The 22,435-nt window shown below is 39.6% G+C and overlaps 2 protein-coding genes across 3 annotated transcripts in view; one reads left to right on the forward strand and one right to left on the reverse strand.

Moving 5' to 3' along the window:
- Positions 1-962: 962 nt before the first annotated feature.
- On the forward strand, positions 963-6,998 carry trmt2a (tRNA methyltransferase 2 homolog A). Of its 2 annotated transcripts, none has more exons than XM_020590410.1 (12): positions 963-1,145; positions 1,593-2,165; positions 2,371-2,479; positions 2,812-2,993; positions 3,088-3,202; positions 3,282-3,397; positions 3,503-3,614; positions 3,787-3,909; positions 4,272-4,347; positions 4,810-4,926; positions 5,012-5,108; positions 5,237-6,998. In XM_020590410.1, exons 2-12 carry the CDS (start codon positions 1,597-1,599, stop codon positions 5,397-5,399), a joined length of 1,779 nt encoding a protein of 592 aa, XP_020446066.1. In that variant the 5' UTR covers positions 963-1,145; positions 1,593-1,596; the 3' UTR covers positions 5,400-6,998. The 2 variants fall into 2 exon arrangements, with proteins under 2 accessions (XP_020446066.1, XP_020446065.1); XM_020590409.1 differs by lacking the exon at positions 963-1,145 and adding an exon at positions 1,188-1,337.
- Positions 5,842-22,435, reverse strand: part of dgcr8 (DGCR8 microprocessor complex subunit) — a 19,795-nt gene continuing 3,201 nt past the window's right edge. The window contains 12 exon segments of the mRNA XM_020590408.1: positions 5,842-7,607; positions 7,852-7,965; positions 8,069-8,196; positions 9,377-9,483; positions 9,648-9,748; positions 10,563-10,645; positions 13,631-13,729; positions 13,960-14,061; positions 14,250-14,447; positions 14,577-14,916; positions 16,939-17,081; positions 17,753-17,915. Coding sequence (XP_020446064.1) covers positions 7,524-7,607; positions 7,852-7,965; positions 8,069-8,196; positions 9,377-9,483; positions 9,648-9,748; positions 10,563-10,645; positions 13,631-13,729; positions 13,960-14,061; positions 14,250-14,447; positions 14,577-14,916; positions 16,939-17,081; positions 17,753-17,915 — 1,662 coding nt within the window. The 3' untranslated portion in view covers positions 5,842-7,523.

Below are 22,435 nucleotides of genomic sequence, written 5' to 3' on the forward strand. Positions count from 1 at the left end.
GCTGTGTGGTTGGGTTGTCGCTTCGTCTTTCTTGGTTACCACAACTGAGGCGGTGCTTGGCATCTGCGTCAGTGAAGAAACCTGCCATTCTCCTTAAACCCCTGGCTGTTGTCTTCCCCCTGGGGACATTTTAAACATCCCAGGATTAGTTATTGTGAACCAACATGGCAAATACTTTAAGGAGACTGACCAATACATCATCCTTCAGCCTCTTACAGGACAAGCTTGAGAGCTGGCACCAAGACTATCACGTAAGTTCATCAATAAGTAATGATCGACCTAAATCTGACCAAACCAGTGCCAGTGCCCTCGGCCAGCCTAGCTATCGCTATCACGATAGTTAGCCTATCTCATGAATCGGCTTCTAAGAGCACATTTGTATACGGTTGGAACCTAAATTTTAGTGAAGGCTTCGCAGCCAGCTTGGTCTTCTGTTACAATATCCAATCGAAATGATGAACTGCTTTGTTTACGCCTGTCAATTGTTGCTTTCTTCACGCTTTCTCATAACATTCTGTTTTATTTTTTACCCAATATTAATAGTGAAACCGAAACACAGTATTTCAGAAATGTATGCAATTATTAAAAACCCTATAGCACATGAATGCACTTGTTTAGACTAACGTTAGCCTACAGCAGTTTCCTGGCGTTAGCTTTCGGTTGCTAGGGACGCCAGTCGCCATGACTACCGCTGGGCTATGCTGCTGCTGCTGCTGCTGCTTCTTCTTCTTCTTCTTCTTCTGCTTCTTCTTCTTCTGTTGCTTCTTCTTCTTCTTCTTCTTCTACTACTACTACCTCTTCCTCTGTACTTTATTGATTGGCAGTTTGCATGCCACCTTAAGATGCATTACCGCCACCTATTGAACCGGAGTATGGCTCAATCGTTCAGCCGGGGCGGGGGGGGCAGCTTCTTTTTCTTCTTCTATAATTTAAATCAGTGTAGGCGCCACTGGCCATATTACTGTTCTCCGCAGGTAAACTTAGTGTTTTGTCGCTGGATTTAGCTAGTTTTAAGTCTCCTTTAGCCATTCAAAGCGCCTACCACTTTAAGAAAGTTCAAAGTTCATGCCGCACGTGGCCAAATCAACATGGACGTGCCCTGTTCAGTTCAGTGAGAAGTGGAATTGAAAGGAGATTAGTAAAAGGTAGGGTACACGATGAGTATTGTGAACTGAAAACTATAATCCGTAAGATATTAAAATAGGTAGTGGCGACTTGCTTTCTCTAAACAACAGAACAACTCTTGCCACCTCAGCTTTTCGCTATCATTAGATAAGTCCGTATGCAGTGCAAGAGATAAAACAGTCATAGACCTACAGCAGCGGATGCATTTACATGTAGCTGTCTTCATTTTCAACGTTTCTGCAGCACAGTCTTTTTAATTTTCTACGTGACAGCCATATTTAAAAGTTAATTGCATGCATTATATATAAAAAAACCTGATTTCTGGGCACACTGTCAAGCTGTCAGGCCATTTAACTGTAAAAAGACGTTAAATATATGACGTTAAAGACAAAAATGTATCTGGTAAAACTGGCAAAACTGTCATCATTTTTCACATATGTTCCGGTGTTAATTTTACCACCCTGCAGGGAGATGGCTGCTATTAGTGACAGCCCAGTAGTCGACACACCGCCTTCAAAAGATGATCAGCCTGATGAAATCCCACAAGACCCCAAGGATGATGGGAAGTCTGATGTTAAGGCTGAGGACGAGAGGGAGGCAGCCTCAGACCCCAGCATGTACCGCTACATCAAAGAGGACCTCTTCACATCTGAGATCTACAAAGTGGAGATCAGGAATCTACCTAAGTTCATCGGCTTCAACAACCTGAAGAGGTTCCTGGCCAAACATAACCTCAACCCGCACAAAATCAAGCTGTTAGGCAAGCAAACGTTCGCGCACGGCATGCAGTGGAAGGGCCAGGTGCTGAGCGTCAGGCTGGCCAAACCCAAAGCAGACCCCATCCTGAGGAAGAGGAGGCAGGAGGAGGGAGAGGGAGCAGGAGCGCAGCCCCCATCCAAGCGAACAGAGTGCAGTGAGGAAGAGGCGCCGCTGAGTGTTCAGATCGCCAACGTGGTGACTCCACTGTGGAACGTGCCTTATGAGGAGCAGCTGAGGAGGAAGGAGCAGGAGGTGGTGGGGGTTCTGCAGAGGCTGGCCAAGTAAGTCATACCATTTATACGGAGCCATCACAGATGTGTAGGTTTCAGGCATTGTACAGCAGAAACACTACATATTTACCAGTATTAAAGTTTGGCCATCTGTTATTGTATTTGTAAATTCTGTCTTTCTGTTCTGTATTTTTGCAATGAAAAAATGTGCATGTCCTGCAGTTTACAGTAATATGCTGCATCGTTTCCTTTTCAGAGAGATTGGCAGCACCAACAAAGCCATGTTACCGTGGCTGTTTGCACAGAAAGGGAAGTACAACAAAATGTGTTGTCCTCTGGAAGCTATTCAACCATCTCCTACACAGGTATCCACTTTGCAGAGATCTCATCCAATTCAACAGTCGCAGGACATATTTTTAAGGTTGATACTAAAAATAATTTTCATTATCTCATTGTTTTTTTCCAAACGAGTTATGTTTAGGCTACAAAATATGAAAAAAAATATCACAATTTCAAAAGGAAATTCTTTAAATGTCTTATTGAACAAAAATTCCAAAACCAAAAGAGAATACATTTACAATAGTCCAACAAAGAGAAAAGCAGTATGTCCTTACATTTGAGAAGCTGGAACCAGAAAGTATTTGGAAGTTTTGTGTTTCTAAGATCTGTTCGTATTTCTCAATCTGCATTGTAACAGACAGAGTACAGGAACAAGTGCGAGTTCCTTATCTCAGTGGGTGCAGATGGTGAGGATAAGACCATCGGTTTCCGCCTGGGGAAATATAAAGGCGGCTCCTGTGCTGTGGTGGGGCCGGCAGACACGTGCCACGTCTCTGCCGAGGCCAAGAGAGTGGTGGGTGAATTTCAGAAGTTCATCAGGTATTATTATGCAAAATATAAATATTTTTAGGAATCTGTTTTTAAAAATGCATTTCCTCTACTGCATTCAGTCTGGCTAATATTTTGCAAACAGGACAACGCCGTACTCTGTGTACAGTCCTGAGACGTACGAAGGGCACTGGAAGCAGCTGACTGTACGGACTACGAGGACCAAACAAGCCATGGTTGTAGTCTTCTTCAACCCACAGGTGATAAACTTTACTCAGTTCAGCTGTGTCTTTTTGGATAGCAGAATCACACAGTGTTGACATTCTCCCTTTTCCTTAGAAACTTGAAGAAGAGGAACTCTGTGCTCTAAAGAACTCCATGAGGGAGTACTTTACAGAAGGCGAGGGGAAAGGCAGCGGCGTAACCTCTCTTTACTTTGTCAGAGAGGGTCAAAGGTGAGGGGAGAAGAAAGAATTATGCACCATGAGTCACATTTACTGACTGATAGTCATCAGAATAATACAGCCTGTTCAGCTAAAGGTTTATGTTTGGCTGTGAAGGACATCTCCTAACCCGGAGGATTTGCCCTGTGAGCTGGTAGCTGGAGACAGCTGCATTCACGAGGAGCTGCTGGGGCTAAAATTCAGAATATCCCCTCATTCCTTCTTCCAGGTAAGAAAGAGGAACCACTGATTTGACCTCAGATATTTCTACAACCATGTGATCTTTTTCTGCTAGATTTGGAGTTTTTGTTTATTTTATTTTATTTTATGGTGTGTGCTTTCTGTGTGTGTGACGCATCCATACACGTACCAGAATTAAATGTGCCTGTGCCATATGGCAGGTGAATACAGGAGCTGCTGAGGTGCTGTACTCTGCTGTGAGGGAATGGGCCCAGCTGGATGAGGACAGCACAGTGCTGGATGTGTGTTGTGGGACAGGAACCATTGGCATCTCTCTGGCTAAGGTCTTTATCAAACGTGTGTGGGTATGCTGTGATAGCCAAAGCAGACAGGCAGGCTATTCTGTCCTTAATTACACAGTATTTGCTGGACACAATAAATACTATGATCTGAGGAGCCACTTTTAGAAATCAACACATGAGTTTTTATGTGTTGAGTCTGTCCCATATAGATGTTATGTATGCACAGACAGAGTCCTGATGTATAAATCTGCTCTAGCTAACATACTGCATCAGCAAACAAGGAAATGGAGATTCTCTGTGTGACATTGAAAGGCGAGCCTTTTAATTGTTATGTATGTTAGGGAATGAATGTCAAACTGACAGGTTTTCATTAGGGATTTCTTGTTTGACTTTTTGGCTCCCAGAGGGTGAAGAAGGTGATCGGGATCGAGCTGTGCCAGGAAGCAGTGGAGGATGCCAGAGTTAATGCAAAGCTCAACGGTAGGACACCAGAAAATCAGTGCACTGCTGCCAGGAGTCTGCAGAGTCCGATTCTTTTCAATGTACAGGCAGTTTCGTCTCGTAATCCCTTTCTTTAGAAACCAAAGTATTCAGCATGTGTAAATGGCTTAAACACCCCTATAATGGGCCTTCCAAAGGTGGATTTGATGAACGATAAACCAGAGTACACCTTTCGTAAGTGTATTTACCATTAGGAGAAAAGTGACACACTGATGTTTTTCTTTTTTTTTTTAAATGTCGTGTCACAAAATGTAATTGGAAGGTTGGTTATAGTAGCTGGGAGCATGTTGCTCTGCTTTCATAACATCACCAAATGGATCATCTTGTTTTTATTTTTGTTTCCTAGTACATAGTGATAAACTCTGATTATACTCCAAAGAGCCTTTCCCCCTTTGTTTTTCTTTTTTTGGTAATTATTTCCCTTTTTGTTTATATTTAAAGGTCTAGGTAATATTGAGTTTCACTGTGGAAAAGCTGAGGATGTGTTTCCCAACATCCTCAATGCTCTCTTGTCACCTAATGTCACAGCCATTGTGGATCCACCCAGGGCAGGGCTACGTGAGTTAACAGTGACCAAAACACAAAATTGTAACCCACTCAGATCAAGACTGGTCATCTTAAATGGTGTCTTAATTGAACACAGATTCCAAGGTGATACTTGCCATCAGGAGAGCAGAGCATCTGAAGAGGCTGGTGTATGTGGCGTGCAATGCCAAGGCAGCCATGAACAACTTCATCGAGTGAGTCAAAATGTTTGATCGCTTGGCCAAAAGGCAAAACAAATAGCTCATCAGATGAGCAGTCATTTAGAAATCAAATTGAACAGTTCTCTAAAATGGTGACATTTACACTGGAATGTTGTCTTCAGCCTGTGCAGAGCTCCATCCAACAGAGTTCACGGAGCCCCTTTCCGCCCGGTGCGAGCCATGGCTGTGGATCTGTTCCCTCAGACCATGCACTTTGAGATGCTTCTGCTGCTGGAGAGAGTGGACTATGATTCCCAGCAGCAGCAGACCAGCAGCAGTCTGTAAAGGCAGGTTCTTGACCTTAGAAATAGACGCTCTGCAGTTTGACATTTAGCATGGGCTCTCCATACAAGCAATGTACACGTATACCCATTACTCCAAAGAGCCTAGGGAAAATTCACAATTGAAGGAGTTGAAATAACACTCACCGGTGTCACATGCTCTTAAGTCCTCCTATTTCATAGTGCAGAATTTGTCACGGTATGTGCTGTATTGTATATGCTTAAGTGAGCTGTATGGACTGTGTCCTTTTACCAGTGCCTTTTTAGTTTGTTTGTTAGCTGTCTTAGGACTATAAAGCTACCTAGATATTTTTGGTTTTGAATTGACACTTTGCTCAGCTGTTAATCAGGACAAAACTGCACATGTGGGTACCATGGAATAAAAAGCTTCAGCTTGTATTTATTTGGTTTCCTCATTCTGTGACTGAACAAAAACAAAGCACTTCTAGGCATTAGGCAAGACATTTTATTTTGCATAACATATAACTGAATTCATGGAGCTGAAGTTGCAATACATCATTTTCTAGACAATGTTTCAAATATTTCACTGGTAAAACTCAACAGCAATACATGTAAAAGCATTTTATTTTCCTCAAAGTGACACTTTGCAAGACGACATACGGGGAAAGCAACATTCTTAAAGCAGTCAACATCACAACACCCTTGTTTAAACTGTTAAAAAAAGCAGCCCAAATAGAAACTCCACAGCTATTTTCTCTTTTGTTCCAGCAAATAATGCATCTATTTTTGTGTTATAGATTTTTCCGTTATACAGGTCACAGCAACATTTGTGTTCTATAAAATGCATAAGACTATGTAAGCTTTGGTTTACAGTTTCATCAGCTTGTGTTGGACTAAATCATATTTTGTTCATGTAACTGTACCAACTAAATTTTGCAAGGCTGCATTTTGAAAAAAGGTATTCTGCTTATTGAGTCTAGAGTATATGTTTAATAGGTTGTCTTCATTAAAAACACTAACAGGCTAAACAATGAATGCTTTATCATCAAGTAAAGGGGGTTTGGTCTTTCCACTTCAGGTTGAAGGGTGTTGTAGGTCCACTGTACTCTGTATACTCCGAGCCCTTCATGAAATGGATTAACTAAGGCAACATGTAGCCAAGAAAGGGCACCAACAAGAGCTACTGAAATGTACCAAGCCATTAGCTGGTGTGCATGACGTTAATACTTCAATAAAAAGCTAATGAAAACTAAGAGCATTAAAGAAATGATCCTTTACCATTAAAATACGCTTTGGCCCTGTGGTCAAAGTTTACTTGCAGTATCGGCATGAAAGACACGCCGTTTCTTTTTTCAAAGCAAAAAAGAAGAAGGAAAAAAAGCAAACGGTTCCCTCCAAATACAAAAAAAAAAAGTTAACCAAATATTCTGAAGCAGTTATTCTTGTACCAACAGCATGATCAAACATTTCTGACAGGATGCAAGTGCATAATTATAGTTCTGAATAGCGTTCACATCACAATGCAGGGTTTTAAATCGTGCAAACCAACACAGCAAGTGTCCATTCTGAGGCTAAACAAAGGACTTTTTTTTTTTCCATTGATCACCCAAACTATCCATAACACCTACCATTAAAAAAAAAACAAAACAAAACAATGAAGCAACTTCCCAATCAAGTGAATAGTATAAATACACAAGATCAAGTTAAGTCCCTTTCAGATACTTTAAGCACAATAAAATTATTAAGTACTGATACTCTAAAACTGGGACTGTCAACACTCCAAACCAAAACCTGTGTGTAACGGTTTTTGCAGCCAGAAAAGCTTGCACTTCATTTTGATGTGGTTCTTATTGTCAAGTCATGTTAACTTCTCCGCACCCTGGGTGATTTCCTTAGTGCCACAGGCAAGGTGCATCCAGAGAGGTAGACGATATTTGCTCTAAGTTCTGTTAGTGTATTTAGCCCTACCCTTCCAGCTACCAGCCGATCCAACCAAATGTCAATTTAAAAAGCAGTTCTTCCAGTGCGGACAATGCGTTAATGAGAAGAATATTAAAACATAGTTAACAATGGTTCTCAGTGATGCATAATTATGTGACTGATAACGGTATGTGGGGTACAACAGTGACTGGGTTTCAGTGCTGTAGTTCATCAGTGAGTGTGACACTTAAACATCGACAGTGCAGAGGGGTTCACTTCCTGGCTGGGCAGACTCCATTATGGTCATCTTGGGTTTCTTCCTCGTTTCCTCCTGTTACAATAATACCCATAACATGGGTGTGTGTTTAGAAAGGAAGTGGAATTATTCAAAAATATTCCATTACAAGCAGCAGCAATGTCATTTTAATGAACCAGGAACTGAGGTAACAACAGAAGACAGACATGTTACATGTGTAAATCAAGTGGAATTATGGCTTTGAGGAAGGCAGGTTAAACATATTCACATGTGTTAGAATAATAAGCAGTGCTCTGCACAAAAAAGGAATAATTCTCACCCTCTGTGAAGCCAGTTTCTTCATTTCTTCTTGCAGTTTGTTCAAGATATGAAGATTTGGCTTGTTCTTTTTGGCATACTGCTGGAGCTCGATCACACTCTTATCAGAGTTCTCCTGCAAAAGATCGGTGTTTTTTTTTTTGTTTTTAAAACTGTGCCTGCAAGTGGTTTTCCATGACCACAGAACCTTTACGGTAAGTGTTTTACACAGTACTTACCTTCTTGACCAACTTATTGCTCTCTCTGCCATACATGCGCAACAGTGATCCCCAGTTCTTAACATGGGGATGAAGCATCTGCAAGATCTTCTGAGATGCAAGTTGTTTGCCAACCCTCTTGTTCTTGCCTGGTGACAAATGCACAAAAGCCATCACTGCAAGCTACATGTATGTTAGAATCACAGACTATCTAGTCATGGTAATTAAAATAAAAAAGGGACAACAGACATAATGTGTGCTGCTTCTTTCATGAATTTCACTTAGGCCATTTTAAAAGGAGCCAGCATTTAGGTTTTTCATTCAGATTTTCCATGCTTGTAGTATGAATTTTAACTGTTTAAATGTATGCGCTACAATTCTATAACTAATATTGAAATACAGTATATATTTAATATCAAAATGCTCAATGTTAAATGTTTCCTTTTAGTGTCGAACCCAAAAAGGAATAACACCCAACTCTCCTGACCTGCCAACCTTGAACAATGTCTGGGAGTACCACCTTACGGATTCACATCTCTCTCACTCATAACATGAGCACTTCATGTTCCCTGCATTCTGGGATATACCTAAATATACATTATAGCTCGAAATGCCATTCTGGTTGTTATTTTATCCTTTTGAATTCACAACACACTCTCAGATCCCCAGTGTCTGATGTCAGTGTCAGTACTGCATGGTCATCTCTCCAGGTTACTTTATAGGAATTTCTTCAGCATCTACACCTGTCTGTTTTTCAGCAGGGGTGCCATGGTGCTCATTACTATTACAGGTTAGACCGCAAAAATTAATATGAATATTAGGAAAAGTCACACCCATCTGTAACACATGGACGATATAACTTACTTTGCCAACTTAAATGACTGGTGAACAAGCAAGCTAGTGCGCAAATACATGCACAATGTTAGAGCAACGTTTACTCAATTCATAGACTCAACTGGGGGAACGAGAGAGATAAAATCAAGGTCAAGTGTGTTTGTCAATTTGTGGATCATAGCTATTGTCTCAAAATGATATCAAAGCTATACATCTGTCAGTCGTCCCTGAATCTGGCGCTATGATTGGTCAAACTCTTGTTCTTCTTTTGCTTTAAGGCAAGAAGACCATAGCCTATCATGATGTCTATGTAACATTAGTGCACAAGTGGTCAGACTCACAAGGTGTCACCAGCTTTTTGCATACTTTAGTGACAAATCCTATCAGCGTACTTTGATATCAAAATGTGCACAGATTGGCAGGTCTGCAACTCTTCAGCTGCACACATCAACTGGTTCTCGCCATTTGGTTAGATGAGGTTTAGGGCCTACTTACACCAGCCACGCACAGTATGCTTCCCACACGTCATCACATATTCACTTTTCTGGTTTTTCCCTGGGATCACCTCAAATTTAATGCTGGTGTCTCCCATTCCATGGTTTCTGCAGGAAACAAAACTCAACATATGAAATATCCACAACCTGGTACTTAACAGGTCACAAAAGATGAGTTGTAACAGTGAAACTGGTAAATAATTTGGTACTACATAAAAAAAGACGAGCTCAAAACTACAGTTACCTTATTGGCATTATTTATTACCCCTTACCTTTTAAGGCACTCATGAAGAATCTGATATGGCGAAAGTAGTCCTGCTTTGTTGGTCAGCTCATACACCCTGGAGTCCTCTATACTGATATGATTAAAATACTGTGGGACAGATCACATTTAATGTTACAATTGTTATGTGATTTTCAAATTATTTTTAAAGATAAATTACTCAACATTTTCTACCTTTGGCAACAATGGCTGTTGTCAAAGCTCATGTTAACTGCATTCAGTGTTGGAGATAGTCCAGGTAAGAACATAAATACATATACAGCTGAGTTACTTTAAAATGGCAAAAAGATTATTTTAATCTTTTTTTTCTCCTCAACATCATATTTAATGCACATTCAGCTTGTACAACTGTTCTTTCATCAACAGAATTAAGAAAATGGTCAGGGAGTGTATAAAAAGAAAGGTATAGTAAAATAATGAAAATCATATCAGTTTCATAAGTTTGCATCCCCCTTTATGAAATGTTCTCCACTACTTTGTATGTCCTCCCCTAACCTCCTCTAACTTCTTTGGGTTCCCTCTGAGCAGTGTTTGGATCCTTTCAGGTGTAATTTTAGCCCATATTTCATGGCATCCTTGTTCCAAATCTACCAGATTGCTTTGTTGTCTGCTATATACAGCCCTGTTCAAATCGATTCCACAGGTTTTCAGTGATACTCGTGCAAAGGGGGATGCAAACATTTGGACAGATATGATTATTTTACTATACCTTTCTTTTTATACACTCCCTGACCATTTTTATTACTTCTGTTGATGAAGGAACAGTTGTACTAGTTGAATGTGCATTAAATATGATGTTTATGAAGGAAACAAAATCTTTGTTTTACCACTTTTGCCATTTCAAAGTAAGGAGATACAAACTTTTGCTCTCTAATGTAAAAACAAAAACAAAAAAAGAAGTTACCTCCAGTTCATCACCCTCAACAGGCTTCTCCTCTGAGGTCTGCTTCACAAAGTCAGGGATGAGGATTTCCAGTGTGGCTCGAGCTGCAGTTACAACAAATTACTAGTGAGAGCAGAACTACAGTTCCTATAAAAAGTATTCACCCCCTTGGATGTTTTACCCTTTTATTGATTTTATAAATCAATCATGGACAATATCATTTGGCTTTTTGACAAAAAAACCTCTTGAATGTCAAAGTAAAAACAGGTTTCTACAAAATAATTCCAATTAAATAAAAATATGTAATGGGAAATAAGTCACTGCATAAATATTCACCCCCTTTAAAATGACTGACCTAATTCAACACAGGTCCCACCCATTGGTGCTAGTAGTCCCACAGTTAGTGATTAGGGATCACCAGAGTGCAGTGAATGTGTCTCAGGTGATTGTAGTATAAAGCTACCTGTGTCTAGAAGGTCCAGTCACTGGTTAATCAGTATTCCTGGCTACCATTACACCATGAAGACAAAAGAACACTCCAAGCAGCTCAGAGAAAAGGTTGTTGAAAAGTATAAGTCAGGGGATGGATACAACAAAAATACCAAGACACTGAACATCCTCCACAGTTCAGTTAAATCCATCACCAAGAAATGGAAGGAATATAGCGCATGTCTAAATCTGCCTGGATCAGGCCGTCCTCACAAACTGAGTGACCGTGCAAGAAGGAGACTAGTGAGAGAGGCCACCAAGACACCTATGACCACTCTGAAGGAGTTACAGGCTTCAGCAGATGAGATGGGAGAGACTCTGCACACAACTGTTGCCCAGGTTCTTCATCAGTCAAAGCTTTATGGGAGAGCGGCAAAGAGAAAGTCACTGTTGAAGAAAACTCATATTAAGTCTCGACTGGAACTCACCAAAAGGCATGTGGGAGACTTCATGGCCGAGTGGAAGAAAGGTCTTTTGTCTGATAAAACTGGTGCTTTTTGGCCATCAGAGAAGACACTATGTTTGGTGGACACCAAACGCTGCACAAACCACCATCCTCACTGTGAAGCGTGGTGGCAGCATCGTGCTGTGGGGACACTTCTCAGCAGTCGGCCCTGGAAGGCTTGTAAAGGTAGAGGGTAACATGAATGCAGTAAAATACAAGGAAAATCCTGCAGGACAAACTTATTCAGTCTGCAAGAGAAGATTTATTTCCCAGCAAGACAATGACCCAAAGCAAACAGCGAAAGCTACACACAAATGGTTTAAAAACAACAAGGTGAGTGTTCTAGAGTGGCCGAGTCAAAGCCCAGATCTCAATCCAATAGAGAATTTATTGCTAGACTTGTGAAGGGCTGTTCACCCCCGATCCCTGAGCAACCTGGCAGAGCTTGAGCAGTTTTGCCAAGAAGAATGGAGTAAAATTGCAGTGTCCAGATGTGCAAGCCTGATTGAGACCTATCCACACAGACTCACTGCTGTGATTGCAGCCAAAGGTTCATCTACTAAATACTGACTTGAAGGGGGTGAATGTTTATGCTGTCACTTATTTCACAATACATATTTTTATTTAACTGACATTACTTTGTAGAAACCTGTTTTCACTTTGACAATTTTTTTTTTTTTTTGTCAAAAAGCCAAATTATATTGACCATGTTTGATTTATAAAATCAATAAAAGGGTAAAACATCCAAGGGGGTAAATACTTTTTATAGACACTGTACACAGTCACACACTACAAAATGCAAATTCACCAGTTCAACTGTTTACTGTATACAGTAAAAATATGTATTTAGAGTGTAGTCTTTATGAAAGAAGGTACAACAAAGATGACTGATGGGAGAGGAAGCACGTTTGTGGGATACTTGTAAGTATCCTTGTGGTACTTGTCATATGGGTGTAAAACCCTCTCATAACTAACCACAAATGTGTATATGGCAATTTACAAATACAGTCAAGGTTATAAATGTGCAACAACAACTTAACAAATTCCTTTTAACACCACAAATTAACACAGGCACATTCTGTGATCATGACCCTCAGCCCGCCCTGTAGTTTGGGAAATCAGGAAGCGATGAAGCAGCAGAAATTGATAAAGAAAAGGGTCTTTTGAATGACAAGTTCAGCTTCAAAGCCCTGCCAGGCGGTTCTCTCAACAAGACCAAAGTTATTTACATTTACTGTCAATGTGAACCAAGTTACCACTGAAGTACGTCAAGTCTCCAATACCACTTGCTGGCTAAGCATACAGCTGATGCAGAGAGCCCTCCTCCCTCTCATCAAAGACAGACCACACTGTATGGTTTGCAATGGCGACACCAGGACAACTCTACAAGCAACAAACTTTCAACAGCAACAGCTAAATGGTGGCTACAGTTTGCAGGCTGATTACCACTGTGGAGGACGAGAATCTGCTTAAAATAATTGACATCACATCCAAAGCCTGCTCGTATGAACTGACTTCAAGAGCCACCACTGTAACCAAGATACACAACTTGTATGAAGACGAGAAGCTAAAGTGATGGAGGCGCTGAGACAGACTAACACGGCTACGTTCACTGAACACTACTGGACTTCTCTCAGTAATCAGTTACCTCGGGGTGCCGTTAAGATACAGTGGTGGAAAAAGTTCTCAGATTCTTTACTTAAGTAAAACTAGCAGTACACAAGTGTAATAATACTGTTACAAGTAAAATTCATGGATTCAAAATGAACTTAGGTAAAAGTACTAAAGTATTAGCATCAAAACATACTTAAAGTACTAAAAGTAAAAGTACTCATACGTACACTTATTCAGAACAACACATTCCTGTATATCATATTATTGTATTATAATTACTGATGCATTATTGTGTTAATCACAATGTTGCACTGGTAAAGGGGGAGCTAGTGTTAACTGGCTTATATGGATTTAATTTGAATTACTGCTGGGTAGCCTGTGAATTTACCTCCAAAGATCAATGATCTTATAATTATACTGTATTTTTGTATTAATCTGGTTCTGAAAAATAACTAGCCATTTGCCTTTGAGCTAATACAATCTGTGATATAGCCCAACTACCCTATCACATTGCTTTGTATTTTAATATAAAGGGAATTACCAGCTTTATTCTTGGCAAGTTTTTTACTGCTTGCAGTTCCTGTGCCGTAAGTTACTCCATCTATAATGACTGATGCTCCAAAGGGTTCACTTGGGTTCTCTGTGGGGCAGACAAAATCAGTTTTGATGTAAATATCTTATATTGCTCAACAACCAACTCAGTATCTTCAATTAGAACAGCAATAATTTTGTGTGCACATGGGCACGGGCACACCTTTATGAAGACATAAATGTGTACTGGGTTGAAGGCAATAGAAAAACGGTAGATTTTCACATGACAACATTCATCAGGGACACCGTGCAATGTTTTTTCAATCTTAAGACACTTACCACATTCAAAAAAGTTGTAAACAGGTCGAACCTTTAGGACACGTTGCATATATTCATGCAAGATGCAAACTTCAGACTTTCCATTAGGGTTGATCACAAATTCTGTAAGAAAACATAAGGATTGCATTGGACCAACAAACAACACACCCAAAGGCCAACTTAAACAATTATAGCACAGATATGTCATACTGACAAACAAGACAAAAGGATTTTTAGAGCCTTCTACATCTGAACTCTGAAAAGGCATGCACTGTATGAAGTTCACATATGATGAATCTTTATAAATTTACCTTTCTTAGTAGGTGCATCTTGCACAGAGAGTGTGATGAGTTTCTGGTTGGCAGGCAGAATGGGTCTTTCTGACTCTGCCTGCTTCCTCTTCATGTCTCTGTTGAACTGCCGCCGCTCAGCCCAGGTACGAAACTTCTTTACAGTGACTTGTTCAAAGTCAAAGCATTTTTCCAGGTACTGGCGAAAATCTTCAAGTTCTGTGAAGTTTTGGAGAGTTAGATCACCCAATGAAAAACACCTTCAGAATGTGTTCTCACTGGAGAAAAGAACAACAAGACCTTCCAAAAATTCTATATCACTGCCAACAAGCTATGAAAAGCCCCTACCTATGGACTCGTCCTTGCACACCTCCACCTTGGCCTTGACTTGTCCTAAGGCCCCTTGTGCAGTGTCATAGGGTTGGGACTCTTTACTCTGCAGGACGTTGTCAGTGACACCTTCTCCGTCTGGGCCACTGTCAGTCAGAATGGCGGGAGGGATGTTGTTATGCTCCTCAGATGTAGCTTCAGACTTGCCTGCTGTCTCTTCACTGTTGGCCTCCTCTCTGGAATTGACTGGAGACCCCCGTACATTAGGTGTCACCTCCCCGTTTAGCTCCCTTTCCTCCTGTTCCTTCATTTTCTTGTAGTGCAGGCAAGGGATGCTGCTGGTAGGAGGGTCATGTTTCTGTATCAAACAAGATGACCAAGAGTTGGAACACGCCATGTAAACAGTAATGTCAGTTTGACAGAATGGATAACTTTCAAGAACTGCTGAGATATTTCCATGACCATTCAAAAAGGTAAATCCTTCCCACTTCCGTATTGTCAACTCAAAAGTTCAAAAATGAGTAGAACCCCTGCTACCAATACATTTGTGGGGGAAAAAATGACATACAGTGTGTTTGCAATTTTCTGCTAAGTTAACTTTTTGAATCCCTTTGCCAATATTGGGAGGTTAGCCTGTTTTCACACAAGCACAACCCCTTTGAATCTGTCAATTATCACTCAAATATGCTAAAGCGGCCTTTCCCAAACTTAGGGTCAAGGACCTGTTTATTGGGTTGACAGTTGGCAGAGTAAAATGCATAACAAAGCTATGATATGTGCATTCATTTTCCTAATCAAAATAGTGAAGGAGTGCTCTTTTTTCTGCATTCATCTGTTCAGCTTAGATGCTGTGTGCAAGGCTCACTCCCTCTCTCAACCTCATATCTGCAGGCATATAAGTTGGTGAATTTTCCTGGTGAGCAGATAAGTTTTTCTCCCAAACTGCTAAGACAATATACAGCCTATATGCATATAGATTAGATATTCAAGAGGCCAGCTGCAGTGACACTATTGGTGCAAGCCTGAACAGCCGTGAGAACTGTTGCCTTCAGAGCTGCACAGTAGATGTGGTATCAAATAAAAGTTGGAGTGATAAAAACCCATGCACAGTAGATGTGGTATCAAATAAAACTTGGAGATAAAAACCCGTGGCCAGAGGTGCAGAAAAGGAGCGATGTTAAGTGGACAAACATAGCTAAAGGACTGTAAACAGCTTCTGCTTGTGACCATGAACAAAAAGCAACAAGGTAGGTGCATCAGAGGAGTTAAGTGGAATGATTGCCCTGTCGCTGACAATTTGTTTTGTTGTCTAATCACCCCTAGCTAAGTGGCTACTGAGTGTGGTCAGTGCAGAAATTATTAAAGAAGCCAGAATGTTCAAGTTAACACTAAATATCTGCAAAGAAAGTGCAAAAACTGGCTTTGATTGTAAATGGTTAAAATAAGCATGATATTCTTATCCTTTTTATAAAAAGTGAGAATGAGCTGTTCAGCATATTATAAAATATACTGTTAAATACTGACTGTACCATGTAAACATAGAGAAAGAGAGGATGGAGGCAGAGGGAGAAGGAACCAGCACAGATTCTATCCCAGGTAGATAATGAATGTTACTGTGTGACTCAAATAAGATGGAGTTCTGTGCATCAATGCATATGATCTGGTTGGACTAGTCTTCAAAGGTTATTTGCATCACATGAAATAAAATGAATGGCAAATAAGTTTGCATATTACACCACACACGTAGCTACCTATATTAAGGTTGGACTGTCCGTTCTGAATGTAATGAATATAACTGGATGTCACTCCAAATTAAGTGACATACAAGGTTACAAGGTGGTGAGAAATTTAACATTACTCTCAGCAATTTCATTATTGCTGTGATGAACTTTTATATTGAAACAAATTTCCTGTAGGCAACATTTAAATTCAGGGTTTATAGTGTCTGTAGTTTACAATTGCTGACGTTGTAGCAATTTGTGTATTTTTGCAAGTTTGGGTCACAGAGACTAAATTTCTCTTTTGAGTGTCAAGCTGAAAACATGTGAGAACCACTGCACTAAAGTGATATCAAAATAAGTGATGCACATTAAACCCATAATTATGATCACTGCTTAAGTTGTGATATCTTCTGGAATGGAATCAAAAGATAAGAAAAAACTGGAACAGACTGCAGACTATCAATGGCAGACTGATACTGTGAGGCACTTGCTCAACACAACTGCAAACTAGTCGTCCACCTCAACTGGTCAACAAACTGGCAGCAATACTATTTGTAACCAACAAGTCTGTTTAGAGAAAAGATGGAGGTGACCTGAACTAATAAGATCAAAAGCCCCGCAAAACCTGATATACTGTTCACCTCTATGTGGCATCTTACCCGAATGCTCCCAGTCCCAAGGAAGTAGGGCCTGGACCAGGTAACTACTCTGGTTTCTCTGTGCAGGTAGACTGGAATGCCTGAGTTATGGAATGTCATGATCCATCCATCAGGTAGAGGCTCAGTGGGTGGACGCCCCCGACCTTGTGTGTGGAAAATATGAAAATGTCAATGCAAGCAGCAATTACAGAAGTGTTACTCTGTGAAGAGTTTTTTTTTATTTTTAGAATTTCTACCATTTATAACAACTTCACACTTTTCACACTAAGGATTTCAGATCTGATAGTTTAATGGGTAGTGTAGTGTTTTACACCTTGGCATCTGGTTAACACCAGTATGCATATGTCAAGGTAACCATCAACCTGTGCTTTTCAATTGTAATACTACAATACAGGAGACTACTTGTTATCTGCTTTGGTTATGCAGATCTTACCATCTCTGCTAACTGATTTGCCTGGGGAAAGCCTTCATTGTAATCTTTATATTTGCAATGTACACAACTGTGTTCAAGTTACAGGCGATCGATCTGGCTGTCGAAATATCTCATGTTACAACGTGGACACCTGCAGCTATGTACAACATGTTTTTTCGTCTTACATTTAGTGGGTGCGGCTTATAGTCCGGAAATTACGGTATCCTTTTTTTAGAATTCACTTTAAGAAAAAAAAACAGCAAAACTAAACAAAAACAAAACAAAACACTTGTGTTAACAGATGCAACACATGTAGCAGATACTGTTTAGAAAACCCCCACAGTACTATAACCACATTCAGCTGCATTTTGCTGGGTAAAAACAGACAGAGCCACCACTCACTCTTTAGAACAGTCTTGATTTTGGTCATCATGGGCTGAACGGCTCCTTCACCATCAGACTGATGATCACTGTCCCCGCCATATTTGTCTTCTGCTGGGCGCATCTTTTTTGGGACTGGCATGCCTTCCTCCAGCAGAGCGTCGACATCATTATCAAACTCCTCCTGGAAGAGTCAACGGTTAAGGCCAGGACAGAAGGATGCTTCACTAATGAAGAAACTTGGACTGATGTGATGCATAAACTGAACAGCTGGCAGAAGAATAACTAAAACCACATCAGATTATAGGACAATGATCTGGTCCACTTTGGGGCACAAAAGTGAAATACAGTCCAGAGATTAAGTAGTTAGACTGATACACAGTGCTCTTCAGCACATTAAATTTGAACTAAACTGACGGATACTACATTAAAGTGCCAGGCTTCAGCTTTGATACGAGTAGGTTTCCATCAATACACAAAAAATTGTAAATGAGACATAGCCCTTAGTGTCTAAACTGCAAGGATTCAAAATTATGTGGATACCCGCCGACTAAACATTTCTTAGGCAGCTTTAGTCCATTCAGAAGAGCTCACATGTGGCTCAGAGTTGCCTGAGAGCTGCCATTTGGACAGAGTTCTCTACCAATATGAGGAGAACGTAGGTGATCATGCAAGTGGGAAAGATTATGAGCCTGACAATGGCAACACAAAACAAAGAAATAAACAAAACCATGCATGCATTTAAATGCAACTTGCTGAAGTAGATATTTGACCCTGACTTGACCAGTCATGTCTACTGATGCAGAAAAGTGATGCAATGTTAATTCTGAAAAGTCAATCTCTTGCCTTCTGATTATTTCTTTATTGGAACTTTAATTCAGTACTAGCTATACTTAACAATTGCCTACATGTTGCCAAATTCTTCAAATTCATAATTGTTTCTGCCATTTTCCCCCGTAGCCAATCGCACATCATTAATGTACAGCTCAGACTTTAATTGCTGCAACGTTGCAAGTGCCAAAAGAAAATCCTGCTAAGTGTTGCACTACTGGCATCAAATACAACTCCACAGTGTTGTTCTGTTCAGTACATTCAGAGCTATTTGGCTGTTGTATTTAGGCAGAAAACATTTCCCAATGTGAACATTCAGCATCACAGTGAGATTAGGGGAGAATCTGTAGTGGCTGGCAGTTGAATTTTTCCTAATGTAAATTTTTGATGCTTTGAAGGCCATAAATACAGTGCCATTCAGCTGCACTGTATTTGGGAAAAGGCATACATAAACAGCAGAGGAAATCCCAATGTAACTAAGTAAAACTAAAATGATCTGCTACATACAGTATAACTAGGGGCTTTTCTGAACGTAGATGACCTGACACCAGGATGGTGTAGGAGCACTTCATTACATGTATTACATGTGTCACTTCCAACAACACCACGAAAATAGTCATTTGTCTTCATCTTGATCTCATTAGGTTCTGCTCCCACTGAAAACTGTAGTGTTAAAAAAATGCAGGGGCAACACTGGCTGCCCTTGAAAAGTGCTGAGAAGATGTAATCCAAAATTCAATTCACACATTTTAAGTATTGGGGTTCCTACTGTCTGCATCCCCAACTGAGGCAATGCTGTGATCTCATTGAAATGACAGGGGAGGCTGTGCTTTGACACCAGTATTTCCCCTACACTGTATGTATTCAAGAACAGTGCACTGTCAATGTTAAATTATGAACTGAAACTTCACATGGTCCACTGATATTCCAGGTTGCAAGCGAGAGCAGACGTCTTTACTGCTCCTCTTGTCTGTTCTACACTTCAAGTATTTGAGCATACTTTACAACTACTAAAATGACTCAAAGAGGGAAAAGAGCTAATAAATCAGACGCGACTGAGGATATGGAGGCAGAAGAAATGTATCAGAGCGGCGCAAGTAAACGACATTGTGGATCAACAGAAACAGATGTACATTGCGCTGTTGAACCAACAGCAGGATAACTTCAAAGGCTTTGTGCAACTAATTATGGAGTCAAACAATAAGAGATTCGACGAGATGACCAGAGAAATACAGGAGATAAAAACGAGTTGGGAAAGCACTACGTATTTTGTATTCTTCATTGATTTTACCATACTTAGAGTATGGTGTTGAAAACTGGGGCAATACATACAAAAGCTCACTTCAACCATTGTATATATTACAAAAAAGAGCGATAAGAATTGTGCATAAGATGGGGTATAGGGATCACACCAATGTAGCTTTCATACAGTCTAAATTGTTACAATTTTTTGATTTAGTGGGATATAAGACTGCTGTGTTTTTGTATAAAGCCAGGAACAATTTATTACCTGGTGGAATTCAAAAACTATTTAATGAAAGGGAAGGGGGATACAATTTAAGGGGTCAGTTAAATTTAAAAATTCATGCTATACGTACAACCAAAAAAAGATTTTGTATTTCCATAAGTGGGGTAAAACTATGGAATAATTTAAGTGTAGACATAAAAAATAGTAATAGAATTGACGAGTTTAAACATAAATATAAAGGTATGTGTCAATCAAGATATATGCAAGAACAGGCTTAATGATTAACCAGATGGAACATTGTGGGTGTGGTGTACACTTTGTAATAATTTCTTAGTATATTACTTGTGTGGTGTAGAAAGAATGTAATTATGTAAGAATGTTAACACTGTATAATTTTTTTTAGTATAATACTTGTGTGGTGTAGAAGTGAATCATTTACTGCTTGCAAACCAATGATGGTAAGATGATGTCATGGGGTAGGACTGGATAAGTCTGACTTCTTCCTACTCCATTCCAGCATGTACTAGGTATAAGCACATTGATATTGGATTATGTGTAAAATTATGTGTGTTGTCATATCAACTGTTTCTACATGCTTGAAAGAATAAATCAAATCAAAGAATAAATCAAATCAATATTCATGATGAAACCTAACCATATAAGGTAGCCACTGCAACTTGTGCTTTCTACACTGCTCACAGCTGGCTGGCTTCCTCTCTGTTTCTTCTACAGTCTATGATAACTGCATTGCCAATTCAGCACCATTTTATCCCTTTAACCTGGAGCGACAGAAAATCCACCACCTGCCTGCACTACACAGAATTTAAAACAAACCCAATGTTCAGTGGAAAGATATATGGCATCTTAATCAAAAACAGTAACCTGCCAAATGAAAAACCACAAAGTATTTGAGAGGCCTTAAGTGGGTCTAAAGTTATTTTCACATAATGCTGTTTTATCAGCTCATTGCTGCTTTACAGTTTATAAGTTATAGGTACAAGTTCGCTTGAAAGTCAAATCTCTTAACCTGTATGCACACCACTTTAAGCTGTCAACCCACAAATACCGTGATTAACACTGTGCAAGTCTCAATACAGCTTAATGCACTGTTAGATTTTTTTTTTAAATGAAGGTTTTTTAAAATATTTTAGAGTGAATTAAGGAAGGAGGAGAGAGAGAAAGGATTCAAAGACAGATACATAGAGAGAGTGAAGAATGTACAAATATGGTAATTCAAGATTTCAAATGAAAGGCAAAGGTAGAAAAGAGACTAATGGATTCAGGACCATGCTGGCTGACAGACTAACTGAAGGGATGAAAAAGTGTTCATGTCTAACTTCCTGATTTTTTTTAAAGACACAATCAAAATCCAACCAAATTCAAAGATTGGAACTTAAGAAACAACTGACAAAAAATTTAATACAAGGAAATCACTAACAGTTTTGTCCATGTATGGATGTGTAGTGGTGCATTAGTAACACTTGAAGACAGCAGTAAAATGGTGAGTTTAAACAAACACATTCCACATCAGTTATTTAGTGGCAGCTGTGTCAGTCAGGCTGCATGAGAGCAACCTAGATCTGAAGAAGTTCCCCTGAGTAGTGGAGGGCAGGTGGTGAGTAGTCCACTAGCTAGCTTTGCTCACCATAACTATGAAATACTTAGTCAATAAATAAAAACTCATCAAAAATTCATAAAGCATGATGTCCTATAATCCAAATATGTAGAACATTATGTGCAATTTTACTAAGAAGAAGAAAACATTTTGACTGCACTGTATAGATCATACTGTATAGTTCTGGTGTGGCTAAGTGATTTGTTTAACAAGATTTTTGTGTTTTTATTCTTTGAGGATATATCAAGCAGCAGAGCAGCTGTGTCTGACTGAATGTTGCTGTCAATTATATTACACTGACTTGTCTAGGACTGACTGGTTAATTATAAATAATACACTATAAATAACAATACAGTTGAAAGGAATATGTGTTCTATGTTTCTGAAGCCCATAGTTGAAAAGGAAATTATAGAGATAGTGAACAAATGTGGTAATGAATCATCCAGTGATAGTGATGGTATCAGTATGACAATGGTTAAATGGGTAATTGAGGAGATTTGCAAACCATTAACCCATATTTTTAACATGTCGTTTTGACTTGGGCAGTTCCCCAATAATATGAAAATAGCAAAGGTTATTCCACTGTATAAATCTGGTGATAAGCACAACTTCACAAATTATAGACCGGTTTCTCTGTTGTCAGTTTTCAAAAATCTTGGAAAAACTCTTTAATAACAGATTAGACACATTTATTGATTGTCAATATGGTTTTAGGTCGAACCGATCGACATCTCTGGCCATTACTGACCTGATGGAGGACATTACAAGTGCTATGGATGAGAAGAAATAC

Source organism: Monopterus albus, unplaced genomic scaffold, assembly GCF_001952655.1.
Source record: "Monopterus albus unplaced genomic scaffold, M_albus_1.0 scaffold12.1, whole genome shotgun sequence".
NCBI lineage: Eukaryota > Metazoa > Chordata > Actinopteri > Synbranchiformes > Synbranchidae > Monopterus > Monopterus albus.

Excerpts from the sequence above, each read along its gene's own strand:
- trmt2a (XM_020590409.1), top strand. Across the intron at positions 3,398-3,502 it reads TTTGTCAGAGAGGGTCAAAG|GACATCTCCTAACCCGGAGG; the intron begins GTGAGGGGAGAA and ends TTGGCTGTGAAG. Across the intron at positions 5,109-5,236 it reads GCCATGAACAACTTCATCGA|CCTGTGCAGAGCTCCATCCA; the intron begins GTGAGTCAAAAT and ends TGTTGTCTTCAG.